Source organism: Acanthopagrus latus, chromosome 3, assembly GCF_904848185.1.
Source record: "Acanthopagrus latus isolate v.2019 chromosome 3, fAcaLat1.1, whole genome shotgun sequence".
NCBI lineage: Eukaryota > Metazoa > Chordata > Actinopteri > Spariformes > Sparidae > Acanthopagrus > Acanthopagrus latus.
Genome location: NC_051041.1, coordinates 7,761,335 through 7,773,408, shown reverse-complemented (window position 1 = coordinate 7,773,408; position 12,074 = coordinate 7,761,335). Strand labels below are relative to the sequence as shown.

Genomic DNA, 12,074 nt, shown 5'->3' with positions numbered 1-12,074 from the left:
AATTTTTTATCTTTGTTATAATTTTCCCTCCTTTCTGATTGATCAGCAATTAAAGAGATAGAAGGACATAATCGTGGTTTAAGGTAAAACAGCGTCGACTATTTGATAATTACCATCTGTGAGTAAACAACTGATGTTAGCGTTCAACTGCTTCCCAGTTAATGTGACTGCTTGACACACATTACACGAAATGACAGAAATAGGCAAGCTAACAGGCCATATTTCAATATAAAACTACATATTTGATCAACCATTAGCAAACATTAGCATTCAACCGCTAACATTTCTGTTTGATTACATAATGTTGACGTTCAGGCTTCAATAAATCTGTCCAAGATACTTCCTGACGTTTTAGAATTCATTTACACCTTTCCTACTGTAACATGTAGCATCAAACAGCAGTGTTCAAAAGAAAATGGCTGAATGCTAAATGTTAGCTGTTGTCTTACAGACGCTAACGGGTTTCGTCAAATACTGCACACTGTTCTTTTTATTTGCAGTTGCCGATCAATCGAAGTGGTGAAATCACAATTTGTCAGATTTTTTTACAACTTGAAACATGGACCATATTTATATTTCAAGTTTAAACATCATATATGATAACATTAGCTTCCGTTAGACAAGAGCTAACATTAGCATTGAAATGATTCTCAGCAAACGTTACCGTTTCATTACATGTGTTTTGCAATATGTGCGTTTTAGACATTTTAGAATTAACTTAGCATTTTTCTTTTGTACTGTGTAACAAAATCAAACAGCAACGTGAGCTTAGAAATGGCTGAATGCTAATGTTAACAAATAACAAATATGTTGAATTGACTTGAAATATGGCCGATTTCCCTCCAGATTTTTACTATACACCGTCCTTCAGATGCTGATCAATCAGGAAGCAATGGAATGGCACCAAATGGTTAATAAGTACAAAGTATTTTGCCTTTTATAAATTGTTCCACCAATAGAAATGCTGCCTGTCATCTGGTTTACAGTATGTTTGAATAGCTTGAAGTGCTGTTTTCTGCTAGATGTCTCTATCGTCTAAGTTTAAACAGACGCTCTCGAGTGTGATAAAAACACAAAGTGAGGAAGGGGGTTTCTGTGGGTCCTTCCTCTCACTCTGGGCTTGACAGATAAGACGCAGCGCAAGACGAGATACTGAAGTGATTGATTGGAGCAAGTCTGGTCTCGCCCCGAGTTTGTCCCAGAGCATTTTTTCTGTGTGCCTGTTTGTCTCAGAGTGTTTGCAAACATCTTCGGAGAGAGGCGACAAAAGCATTTAGTAAATCACTGACAGGTCAGGGCATGAAAATGTAATTACTGAGGGTTCCACAGTTTTGTTTGTCCACATCAGTCACAGAATGACGGACGGTTTTTCGGGTGGTGGGCCTGTTTGTTGCGGCAATGTCATCTCTGCATGCAAGCTCTAGAAAGAGGCATGGTTTGGTTTCCCGCTGGAGGGGGGAAACAGTTATGAAATGGTATCTTCAGAGTCATCGTTTGGAAATACTTTGCTGAGAGGGTGGCTGTTTGGGCCCCGTGAAATGCCTCTATTGTCTTGCCCACAGAGCCTTTTGAGTTTCTCAACTCTTGTCACTCGGAGCGGTGGGAGTGTGGGAGAAAAACCAGCCAAACTAATCCTTGTTCCATCAGTCAGCGCAATCAGAGCAGAGTCAGGAGGAAAATAAAAGAGTTTGAAGATAGATGAGGAGGAACAAAAGCAGATACGTTACAATATTAACAAACAGTGACTTTGGATCTCATGAGGCTTTTTTTCAGGATGATAAACATCTATTCAAACTGATTTTAAGTCATTCTGAGTGCATTTTGAAGTAGCTCAATTAGCGAAGGGAGATCATATGTGTCTTGTCAAGAACATTTAGATGATGGTAGTAGAAGAAGTCCCCATTAGGCTGAAACTGCTTAATAAAGTGTTTTTATCACATACATCTCGCTCCATATGTCACCTATGCATCAGTATCGGTCCCAACAGTGGCCAAAGAGCTGTTTTTGAAAGTATTTTCAATGTAACTTCCTGGGAAATCCATAGAAGTGTTGATGACTCATCCTGCAATCAGGGGCGTGTCTTCATCTTTATTTTGTGACGCTGCATAATGCATAAAAAGAAGTCGCCAGAGGAGTGTGTTGCAAAAAACACAACTTCACACAGATAGCTTCGCTTGTTTCTAACAAACTACTGATAACCAGCAGCTTCTCAGTAATAGTCATAGTTCAGAGGAGATTCATGGAGCTTCCTGTTGTAGACAGATACTAGTAGCTTTGCTGCTAAAGTAAGTGCTAACTGCTGCTAAATGTAGCTAGCTGCCGTTAGCTCGGTGAATGGCCCTTCAGCCAGGAGCCAATATTAGTTAGCACGCTAACATTTATGTACCAGTTAGCTCTAAACAAGTACAGCTGAAGCTGATGGAATGCAGCTCGGTCACCAGGATAAAATGTAGGCAGTTAAAGTTTTTGCAAACCAGTGATACGCACCATACTGACATTTCAACAAAACGCCTCACATCACGTTGATGTTACATGTTTAGAACCTGACTGTCAGGAGGTGGAGGTGATGGTGAAGTTACAGGGAAGAGCTGCGTTTGAGGCGACTTGATCTTTTCCAAACTCTGACAAAGAGGTTTTTTTGTGCCCAAACCTGTCATGACCTTAAAGGAACCGTTTGTTGGACAGGTCGGCTGCCATCTAAAAGCATTGTTTTTGGGAGGGTTGGGACTGGCATTAGCGTGCGTGTACCAAATGTAATGACAGCATTTAAGAAAGCATGGGAAAAGGTGGGAACAATGTTTATTGTTTGCGATTGGACAGAACCAAAGTCCCTGGTGACCTTTCAATGTAATTTCCTTTGTGCTTTAATCGAGTATTGTCCTTTAGTCCTGAGTCTCTCAAGCATGCCTTTAGGATTCAATGGCATTTAACTGTCGTCAGGGGCAACTGTACTGACTAATCACAGACAAGAAGTCAGTTAAAGCCTTTTCCGTAAACATTGTTTTGAACGAAGTGTTGTGTTCTCTGACAGAGAAATGTATTTTGATCCTCAGGACGACCATCTGAGGGAAAATAGAGGGAAATCCTGGCGATAAAACCTTAACATGATACTTTGGAGGAAGGTTGTTTTCCAAAAAGATGATGAGGCAATGCAAGCCAAAGCAAGAATGAGTCAGAGTCAAACCAATCGAGTATTTGTACCACAGAGGAATGCGGAAAATCATACGAATCTATTCGTGCAGACTGCTGCTGAAGACCAATCTCGGGACATTAGAAGGTCTTTTTTTTGCTGCTAGTCTTAAAAAACCACTTTAAATCCACTTTGCTTTGATGTTTTTCTCAATGGGAAAGTTATCCAAACAATCTGCCACCTATTAGCTTCAACTTGTCTTGTCAAGTCAGAGCTTTATTGGATCAGCATTTTTCAACCATCCAAAATCGGCATGGACTGACGCCTTCACATGTGGAGAGTAAGGCTTATGGGCATATTTTCTATCAATTAGACTGTTTTTTTTTTTTTTTTCGTGTGGTCTCAGTTCTCTGCGGATTTAAAGAGATATCCACTGTGGAGAGGCATCCTGAAGGAGATCTCTGAGGGGAAAATGGTGCAGTATGGCTTCTGGGTGTGGTGAAGCAAGAAGGCCGAACATTTCTTATGGTTATCACGGCGCAGACACACCTTTCATCAGTCAGCGGACCGCTCAAAGAAGGTTGTCTGCTCTCCTTACAAAGTCTGGACGCATGCAGACACGACTGTAAAAATAAAACAGGGGATTCCTTCCTCCTAAAGTCAAAATAAAGGAGGAGGAGGACGTGGAGGAGAAGAAGGGCAGGTCCCGAGCTGTGGTTTGAGGTCATCCTAAGTCATGAAGGAACGCCCTTCTCTTCTCCCTCTGGAAAAACTGACAGGGTTCGGCCACATGAAGACAGCTCAGCCCTGCCTGTCATTCAGCCAGAGACAGCTGCCGTGTTGAGGGGAAAAAAACAGTTATCATGAGTCACATGTAAAGAAGCCATACCGTAGTGTTCCCTACCATTTGCCTCTAAGGTGTTTTACTGTGTTTGTGTCACCCACACCGGATAAAGATGCAGCTCGGTTTAAATTCAAATCACATTTTGCTTATTAGATTTCCTCTCTGAGTTTTTTATGTGTGTGAGGCTGAAAACCTTATTTAGAGATAATTACAGAAGCTTGACTGAGATCTTATGATCTTATGATGCAGTTAAGATGGTGTTTCTTTGTTTTGTTTTGTTTTTTCTGTCTTTTTCAACGTTTCCCTCACCAGTGCTGTTACTCAGAGTCATGTGAAATGCCACTGGAACCACACCCAGAAGCCAGAGACAACCACCATCCTCTCTGTCACCACAGAAAAGCTCAAACACACACACACACACACACACACACACACAAACAGTGAGGATGCAGGTACAGATGTGTGCCTCGCGACATTCCATATTTTTCGCATTTAAGTTTTAAACACTAGCAGCTTCAAGTTGTGCCGCACATGTGTTAAAATTGTGGAAAACTAAAAATAATTCAGAACGTAATAAGCTCTCTGCTGACACCATGTGGTTGGAGGGTGGAACTGCTGTCTAAAAGTTCCCCTCTACGTGTGTTCAGGTACAGTGTTGTGAAAAAAATACCCAGAAGTCATACTTGAGTAAAAACAAAGATGTTAAAATAATACTTTAGTAAAAGTGAAAGTCACCCATACAAATGGCACTTCAGTAAAAGTCTTCAAACATCTGATATTAACTATACTTTAATATTAAGGGTGATGTTTCAGTGATAAATGTACCAAAGTATTCTTCAAAAATTGACTCTAGTTTTTCTAGTAGTAAAGTAATAGTGAAAAGATTATGATAAAATTTTACTTTAGCGAGCAGTAAGTGATTTATGACGTTGCAAATCTCATAAAATCTGATTTTCAGTGAGCACAGAGAAAACTGACACTTTCAGCAAAGACGTGAGAACAGCCTTCGCGGTGCTGAACTCTGCACATTCATCACTCAACACAGTGACGCTCACACTCAACTGCAGCAACCAGAGGAGAAACACGTGTTTGACAGCAGGGGGACAAAATGAGTATGAAAAGAAAATAGAAGTTTATTGAGAATTCTGAATCCTGCTCACCCTTCCACAGTAGCAGAAAGACAACAAGAACACAGACAAACATTAGTTAAAATCTGGACACATAAATACCACTTCTCTTGTCTCATGAAACCCCAAAAAACAACCTTGTTCCAGTCACACGAAAGCAAAGTGGAGAGTGAAGGGGAGGGCAGACGGGTATCTGCTCCACTGTTTCCAACGGAAAGAAGAAAAACAAAGAGCGGCTGGTGGTCTGACTGTCCCTAAAACCTGAAACATAAATAATGAGACTGTGCTGTGGAGAGACACCGGTAGGATCAGTGCAGTGGTGGAGTGAGCTGAAGGATTCAGATTGTCTACAGTCCTCTTTCTCCGAGTCTCCTCCTTGATCTTCACAGGCATAGTCTGACATTTTGAGAGGGAGATGACAAGACTGACACCAGCAACTGGCTAGCTTAGCTTAGCAGCAAGGCTGCTGGCCTGGCTCTGTCCGACCGTAATAAAATCTCTAAAGCTCACCGACTTCCTGCAGGCTGCTTCCACGTTTCCGGACTTCATGCTAAGCTAACCGGTTGCTCAGCATCGTTTCATATCAATCTTATTTACTCTCCGCCAAAAAAGCTAATTTCTCAAAAAGTCAAGCTACTTCTTTGAAGGAATAGTCCACTGCAAAACCACAAATATATATTCTTCTCTCCCCTGTAGTGCTTTTCATCCCTCTCACTGTTTTGCTGTGAGTTGGAGTTTTATAAGATATTGACTTCAAAGATGTCTGCCTTCTCTTGAATATAACAGAAACTAGATGGCACTCAGCTGGTGGTGCTCAAAGTGCAAAAAAATACATTTGACGAACTCAACAGCAAAGTCTCATTCCAGAAATCACGGCCTGGTTACCCAAGATAATCCACAGACCTCATCGTCAGCAGCTTCATAGTAATTGTGAGGAAGGACGTCTACATCTGCGCTATGAGCACCACAAGCTAGGAGAAGGCAGACATCTCTTTAAAAAACACCAAAACAATCTAGATGGATTTTTAAAAAACTAAAAAAAACTAGAGTTTAGAGGAACCATATATATTTTTGTTTTTGGGTGAACTGTACCTTTAAGGGAGATGAAGCTACGGGGGAAGAGTGGTGACGATGCTGCGGCACACATCTCGCAAAAAAAATGTAGCACAGGTTATATTTTCACCAATACAGACAGTTGTTTGACACGCGCACAGACAGCTGGAGGCTCATTACAATTGTCTGAACGATTTTGGAAGAAAGCTCACGTTAGTTTGATCTACGTTACCTCCTCTAATGGGGGAAAGAAAGAAAAGGTAGCTGAACTTGTGAGTGCCTCTGGAAAACGAAAAAAAAAAAAACAATCTGGGTGTTTCCTCTGAATCTTAAGGCAAATTCAACAGACAAACCTGTAAGCAAATGTAAGAAAGAAAACAAGTGACAAAGAAAAAAAAAAAAAAACCCAACCGTCCAAACTGTCTCTGCGGATGCCAGCCTGAGTGTACATGCACTGTGGGGAGGAAGGGGAGGGCTTTCAATGACGGAGGGGGGGTTACCACCACCCTTTACCAAACTGGGCCAAATACAGAATACAAACAAAGCCAGGGGAAACGTTCCCTGACATGTCAGTTTGGTAAGGGCATGGACCACCCATGTGTGGATGCATCTGTTTATAGTGTGTGTGTGTGTGTGTGTGTGTGTGTGTGTGTGTGTGTGTGAGATCATGGCTGTGCATTTTTTTATGTCTCGCTCACACTCAGAAATCTTTACACTTTTTCTTTACCTCTAATCTAAACCAAAATAATACAGTCTTCAGGGTGGGGAGGGGGCATCTGAAGAGCTTTGTTAAATGCAGGTGACCCCTCCCCCCTTCTGATGATAATTCTTCCTGTCTTCTCTCTAGACGAGTCTTCCTCCACCTCCTCCTCTTCTTCTTCTTCGTCGTCCTCTTCCTCTGTCCCGGACGCTCTAGCGAATGGCCTTGACGGGGCTCTTGAAGCTGGAGGCCGCTTGCAGCTGCAGCTGGTAGGCCATGGGGTGGATCTTGAACCCGTACAGCCTGGAGGAAGAAGACGATGACAAACACGTGTGAGCGTTCGCTCCAGTCACTGTTTATGTTGGTTCAAGACATGATGACAAGTCCTGAGAGAATCAAAGGCTACACAAACAACACAACACAAACATGTACACTGGCACGGGCGAGGCCGTTTACATTTGATCAGTGTTGTCTTTGCTTTCGGGGAGAGAGAAGTGATGTATGACTGCTTGTGATCACGACACCCTGAATGACTTGTCACGAGACATTTTCTGTCAACAGACCCAAAGCTGAACGCAACAGGATGCAGGAAAAGAGTAAAGATCTGTCATCAAGGATTTGTGTTCTAAAACTTATCTTAAACATAAATGAATAAATCAAAGATTGTGGTTGGAGTAAAGAAAATAGCCTGTAATCCTATTTCCCAGTCTCAACATTTTTCTGGACTGATCTACGGATCTATGAGGACTTTATTCTTTGGCTTCTCATCTTTCCAGATCAGCTGTGTTTTGTCCTCGAGTGAACGAGCTACTTAACATCCCGCTGTTGTTTCAGTCGCGGAGGACGTTGAAGTGTTTTAACTCTGCATGGCAATGCCATCTTCTGTTGCTTGCGTTCTCTGCCAGTTTCATCCAATTTCCCTGCTCTCGTCTACTTAAATGATCATGTGTTTTTTGTTTTTTTTACTGTCGACAGCTGTCTGCCTGAATCACTGTGGATGCAGCATTAGACACAGTTTTCTGCAAGTATAATATGTTCAGTTACATCAGAAAACTATCAGAAATTAATGAAGCATCCACATTATAACACTTGATAATGTGATTGTGGTGTCTAACATTCTGACTGCAGTTAACACACTATTCTATTATCCTCTTTTGCACCCTGATGACGGCTTCCAGTGTTTATCTACAGGAGGCCACCTGTGAGCACGACCTCATTCTCACCTTGGGACAAACTGGTTGGCAGGCCTCTTTGGCCTGTACTCAGGGTGAACCATGAAGAGCATGTGGGGGAAGCCCGTGCCAAAATAGGCGCCATCTGTGTGGTGGTGCCTGGAGGACTTGGGTGTGTAGACATCCATACATTTAGGACAGTACAGCTTCACCATGGCCTCTCCAGGGATGTCTGACAGACCTGCGGAGGAGGAAAGATACCAGATGAACAGAATAAAACCTACTGTAGCCACCATGCTGCCTCACTATGGATAACTGCAAATACAGAGTAAACACTTAATGTGAACATGTTATCCTCAAGGTTGATGTGTTAGAAGCTGTAAAAATGGACAAGCGTAAAGATTTGAGCGAGTTTGACAAGGGCCAAATTGTGATGCCTAGTTGTGTTGGTATTCTTCTTCTACTGTCTGTTTGTAAACAGCATGCAAGCTTAATATGCATGCTCCGTCTCTTCTTCTCCGCCTTTGGTGAATTTCAAGCACCACCTAGAGGCCTGGAATGTGAACTACAGTGTTTTGAGTCATTTTCAGTGGATCCATGTGGACGCAAATATTCCTGAAACGATGCTGAGGAAGACAGAGGAAAAAAAAGATTGTTTTGGTACGTGTGGACAAGGTCTGAGTATAGTGGCACTGAGTTAGCAGTATAATGGCACAGCACTGTTATTCCACAGACTGGGGAGAACGCTGTCATGTTTTTGAGTATCAGATAAAGGAAAACATTTACATAATTGTGAACTTCTGCTTTTACTCACCGATAGGAAGCATAGGCTGGTTCTCACAATAGACACGGGGGCAGTAGCCAAAATCTCCCTGTTGATATTTCTCCAACTGCAGGTTGTAAATTGAAAAATAGAGAGTCAATAAAAACCACTCCAGGTGGCAAATACTTCTCCTTTTACAACTCTGTGAAAGGAAGCTTAGAAAGGCTGCAAACCTTCCCTTTTACAGAATATACAGAGTCAGCAGACATCTCTAAACTGACATGGTGCATATAATTTTCCTCCCATCAAGAAAAAAGTAATGGAGAAACATTTTCCCCGATGCAGACAGAGGGAAGTGGATTTTCGCCGATGCAGCTGGCGCCTACCATCTGTGCAATGCCTCGGTTAGTGAGGATGTAGCGTGCGTGGATGAGGCCGTACAGCATCTCAGCTGCCTGCTCGATCAGGTCGCTCTGGTTGGGATTGTCCTCCAGCTCCTCATCTGCACACACAAGGAGACAGAGAGCAGCGTTGGTGCCCAACATTCTTCTGACAGTTTACAGAGATGAAAAACTGTGCTGGGAAAGATTTTTTAAAAAAAGGACAGGGAATACCGAAAACACAACAGAGGACTGATCTTTCGTTAGATTTATTTTTAAGAAGAAGAGTGAGGACACATTGAAGTTTCCAAAACGTAAAACAAACAACAGAAGACATGAGAGAGAATGAATAGCAGTAGCTGAAATAACTCACATGGTTTCAAAGACCTTGTGAAAATGTACAAGGAGTTAAAGAAAAGAAAGGCAGTACTGCTGGGTGTTACAGTACATGTAAACATCAGAAGGAGAGAGAAGAAACCTGCACCACAGCTGAGCAGGTTAGCTGGCTCTAAAACAAATAGATGCCAAGATCAATTGTTTACTTTAATCTCCGTTTATTAGCTATCATGTGCGACGGTACTCCACATGACAGATTAAAAGAACAGCACGTTACAGTCAGGATCAGTGATCAACGCCTCCTTCACTCTTACCTTCTGACACATGCTAGCTGGTGAATGAAGATCCAGATAAAGATTTCTCTCACCATTCAGTTTTTAAAGCGGTTTAAAGATGCCTCAGCTCATTTTTGTCACCCATCTCTCCCCTTGACAATTACCCACAGTTTTAACCAGCGCACCCAATGAAAACAGATGCATTTTGGACATTTCTGACATGTGAATCACCAAAAATGTTGCACTGCATTTAGCATGCTGAAGCATGAGAGGCATGCAAATGCTATACAGACCTGGTTCAAGGTCCAGGATCATGTCTAGGGCCTGGCGGTAGTGGGGGACCTGCTCATTGAGCCCTGTCAGGTTGAACTTGTCCTGGATGTAGTCCTCATCCACCTTTGGTTGGAGAAATCACATGAGAAACTTGATTATGCTGTAAGAACTTAAGAGTGACACGTAACTCTAAAGGACAGCGTAAAGTTAGATGCATCAACATATGTGTTTATCACTGTGATCATTCCTTTTGTAGATACTGGCTCCAAATGTGATACCAATGTAGAACATTGGTTTCAAAATCCACTGTCACAAGCTCAGGTAATCTCTTCAGGGCCGGTATGAAGAGGAGTGATGACTACAGTGCTCTCTCGATGTGCACATGGGCTTGAGAGCAAAGTTTAAAGCTAAATTTGAAATGTGATTTATTTATGTAGTTGGAGCATAATCTGGTTAAGCCTCGATGGAGGATCACGTTACTGAAAGTATTCAAACTCACAATATAGCAGTTAATCTTCTCAGCAAATGCATGGCTCAGCATAACATCAAGCAAAGTGTAAAGTCGTTTTTAAAAAAAACATGATTTATTCAGACAGAATGGCGATACAGGGGCTATAAACTCATGAATACAGTCACATGACCCCCTGCACAAACTTTGATTTCACACTGTTTGTAGTGACTTTCAGAGAAGAAAAAAATCTTTACCAGGGTAAATCATGTGTTTTTTCTACTCTCAACATTCATGAAGCCATTTTGTTCCCAGCTTACAGGTCACTAAGAAGATTTCCCACCACCAGGTAAGTTGGTTTACATGCAGGAGCTGACACATAGCACACAGTTGTAGATCGGGGTTGGATCTGGCTCTGTGTGTCTGTGTAGTTAAAGCTACAGTCATGGAGACCACCACATGTCAATAAGAAGTGTAATGTGCTCTTCTCGACTCATTACTGTGGAGTTACACATGTTTTAAAATTCAGTCTTTAACTTATCTTTGTTAGATCACTACACAGATGATAGATCAGGGAGAATAACTCACCTCACAGAAAAATTCATTTCCCCTCAGTCCACAGAACCAGGAGATCCATGACACTTCTTCTGAACTGCTCATCTCTAAAGACCTACAAAAAAAGAGGAAAATACTCAGTTATGATCCATAGATTTATCAACTACATTGACACTTTATAACACAATACTAACCAATTTCTGGAGTCACATCCACACCATTAAATATATCCCTTCTTGGTATTTTCTCAATGTTTGTTGTGCGAGTTTGTGAAGTTAAAACACTGACATGACAAGATCAACTGTATCCGATAATAGTTATTGCCCAAACCTGATAATGGCTAACCAGTTAGCTAGCTAACTTGCGTTTTCGTCTCAACACTGCTAGTTCCACAAAAGTGCATAATACATTAGTTCAGATGTTGAATCCATCCAAAGTGTATCGTATTAGTGTTTGGCCCGAACTTATATATATATATATGGTTCAGTCATCCGCGTCGGCAAATGGTTAAAGTAGCCGACGTTAGCTCGCTAAGCTAATTCTTTGCTAACGCTAGCGGCTAGGGACCCAAAATGAAATTCAATATGGCGCATCGTTGCGAACAGGCCTCATAACAAAGATAAGCTCTTTCTGGAGTCCCCCCTGCCTCCGCGGTAACATCCCTCACAACATTAACTCGGGGTGTTCCGCTAACTTACCCGGCGTTCAACTTTTATACTCCTGAAAAATCCGGCAGATCAAAAAATTTAGCAAGCTCACCGGTGTAAATAAGATGGACACCACCTCCCAGTTCACCCTGTAGGTTACGTTCTTCCTCTTCCTCCGGTGCAGGCGGACTACAGCGACCATGATGCTTTGCTGCCCCCTACTGTTAACTGTGACCATTACACAGGATTTCAAGGTGCAACTGGCTACCATGTGCAGTCCCATTCTTTTTAATAGAGCCTCTAATAACATAACACATTTTAATGTATGTATTAAAGGTGCAGTATGTAGGGATTTCAGCCTACAGGGACCA

At 42.0% G+C, this 12,074-nt stretch overlaps 1 protein-coding gene across 2 annotated transcripts; it reads right to left on the bottom strand.

Moving 5' to 3' along the window:
• Positions 1-5,083: 5,083 nt before the first annotated feature.
• On the bottom strand, positions 5,084-11,909 carry csnk2b (casein kinase 2, beta polypeptide). 2 transcript variants are annotated; one of them, XM_037093241.1, is made up of 7 exons: positions 11,755-11,909; positions 11,090-11,171; positions 10,074-10,176; positions 9,176-9,291; positions 8,841-8,916; positions 8,078-8,267; positions 5,084-7,157 (listed from the first exon to the last, which is right to left on the bottom strand). In XM_037093241.1, the coding sequence occupies exons 2-7, from the start codon at positions 11,159-11,161 to the stop codon at positions 7,067-7,069; spliced, it is 648 nt and encodes a 215-aa protein (XP_036949136.1). In that variant the 5' UTR covers positions 11,162-11,171; positions 11,755-11,909; the 3' UTR covers positions 5,084-7,066. The 2 variants fall into 2 exon arrangements, with proteins under 2 accessions (XP_036949136.1, XP_036949137.1); XM_037093242.1 differs by having other exon boundaries at positions 11,816-11,894.
• Between the last annotated feature and the right edge of the window lie 165 nt (positions 11,910-12,074).

Bases quoted from the DNA above. Each gene is read 5' to 3' on its own strand.
- csnk2b (XM_037093241.1), bottom strand. From the start codon at position 11,161: ATGAGCAGTTCAGAAGAAGTGTCATGGATCTCCTGGTTCTGTGGACTG. The intron at 10,177-11,089 runs GTGAGTTATTCT...CTCCAACCAAAG, and splicing joins GAAATGAATTTTTCTGTGAG to GTGGATGAGGACTACATCCA. The intron at 8,268-8,840 runs GTGAGTAAAAGC...CCTCCTCCGCAG, and splicing joins CCAGCCTATGCTTCCTATCG to GTCTGTCAGACATCCCTGGA.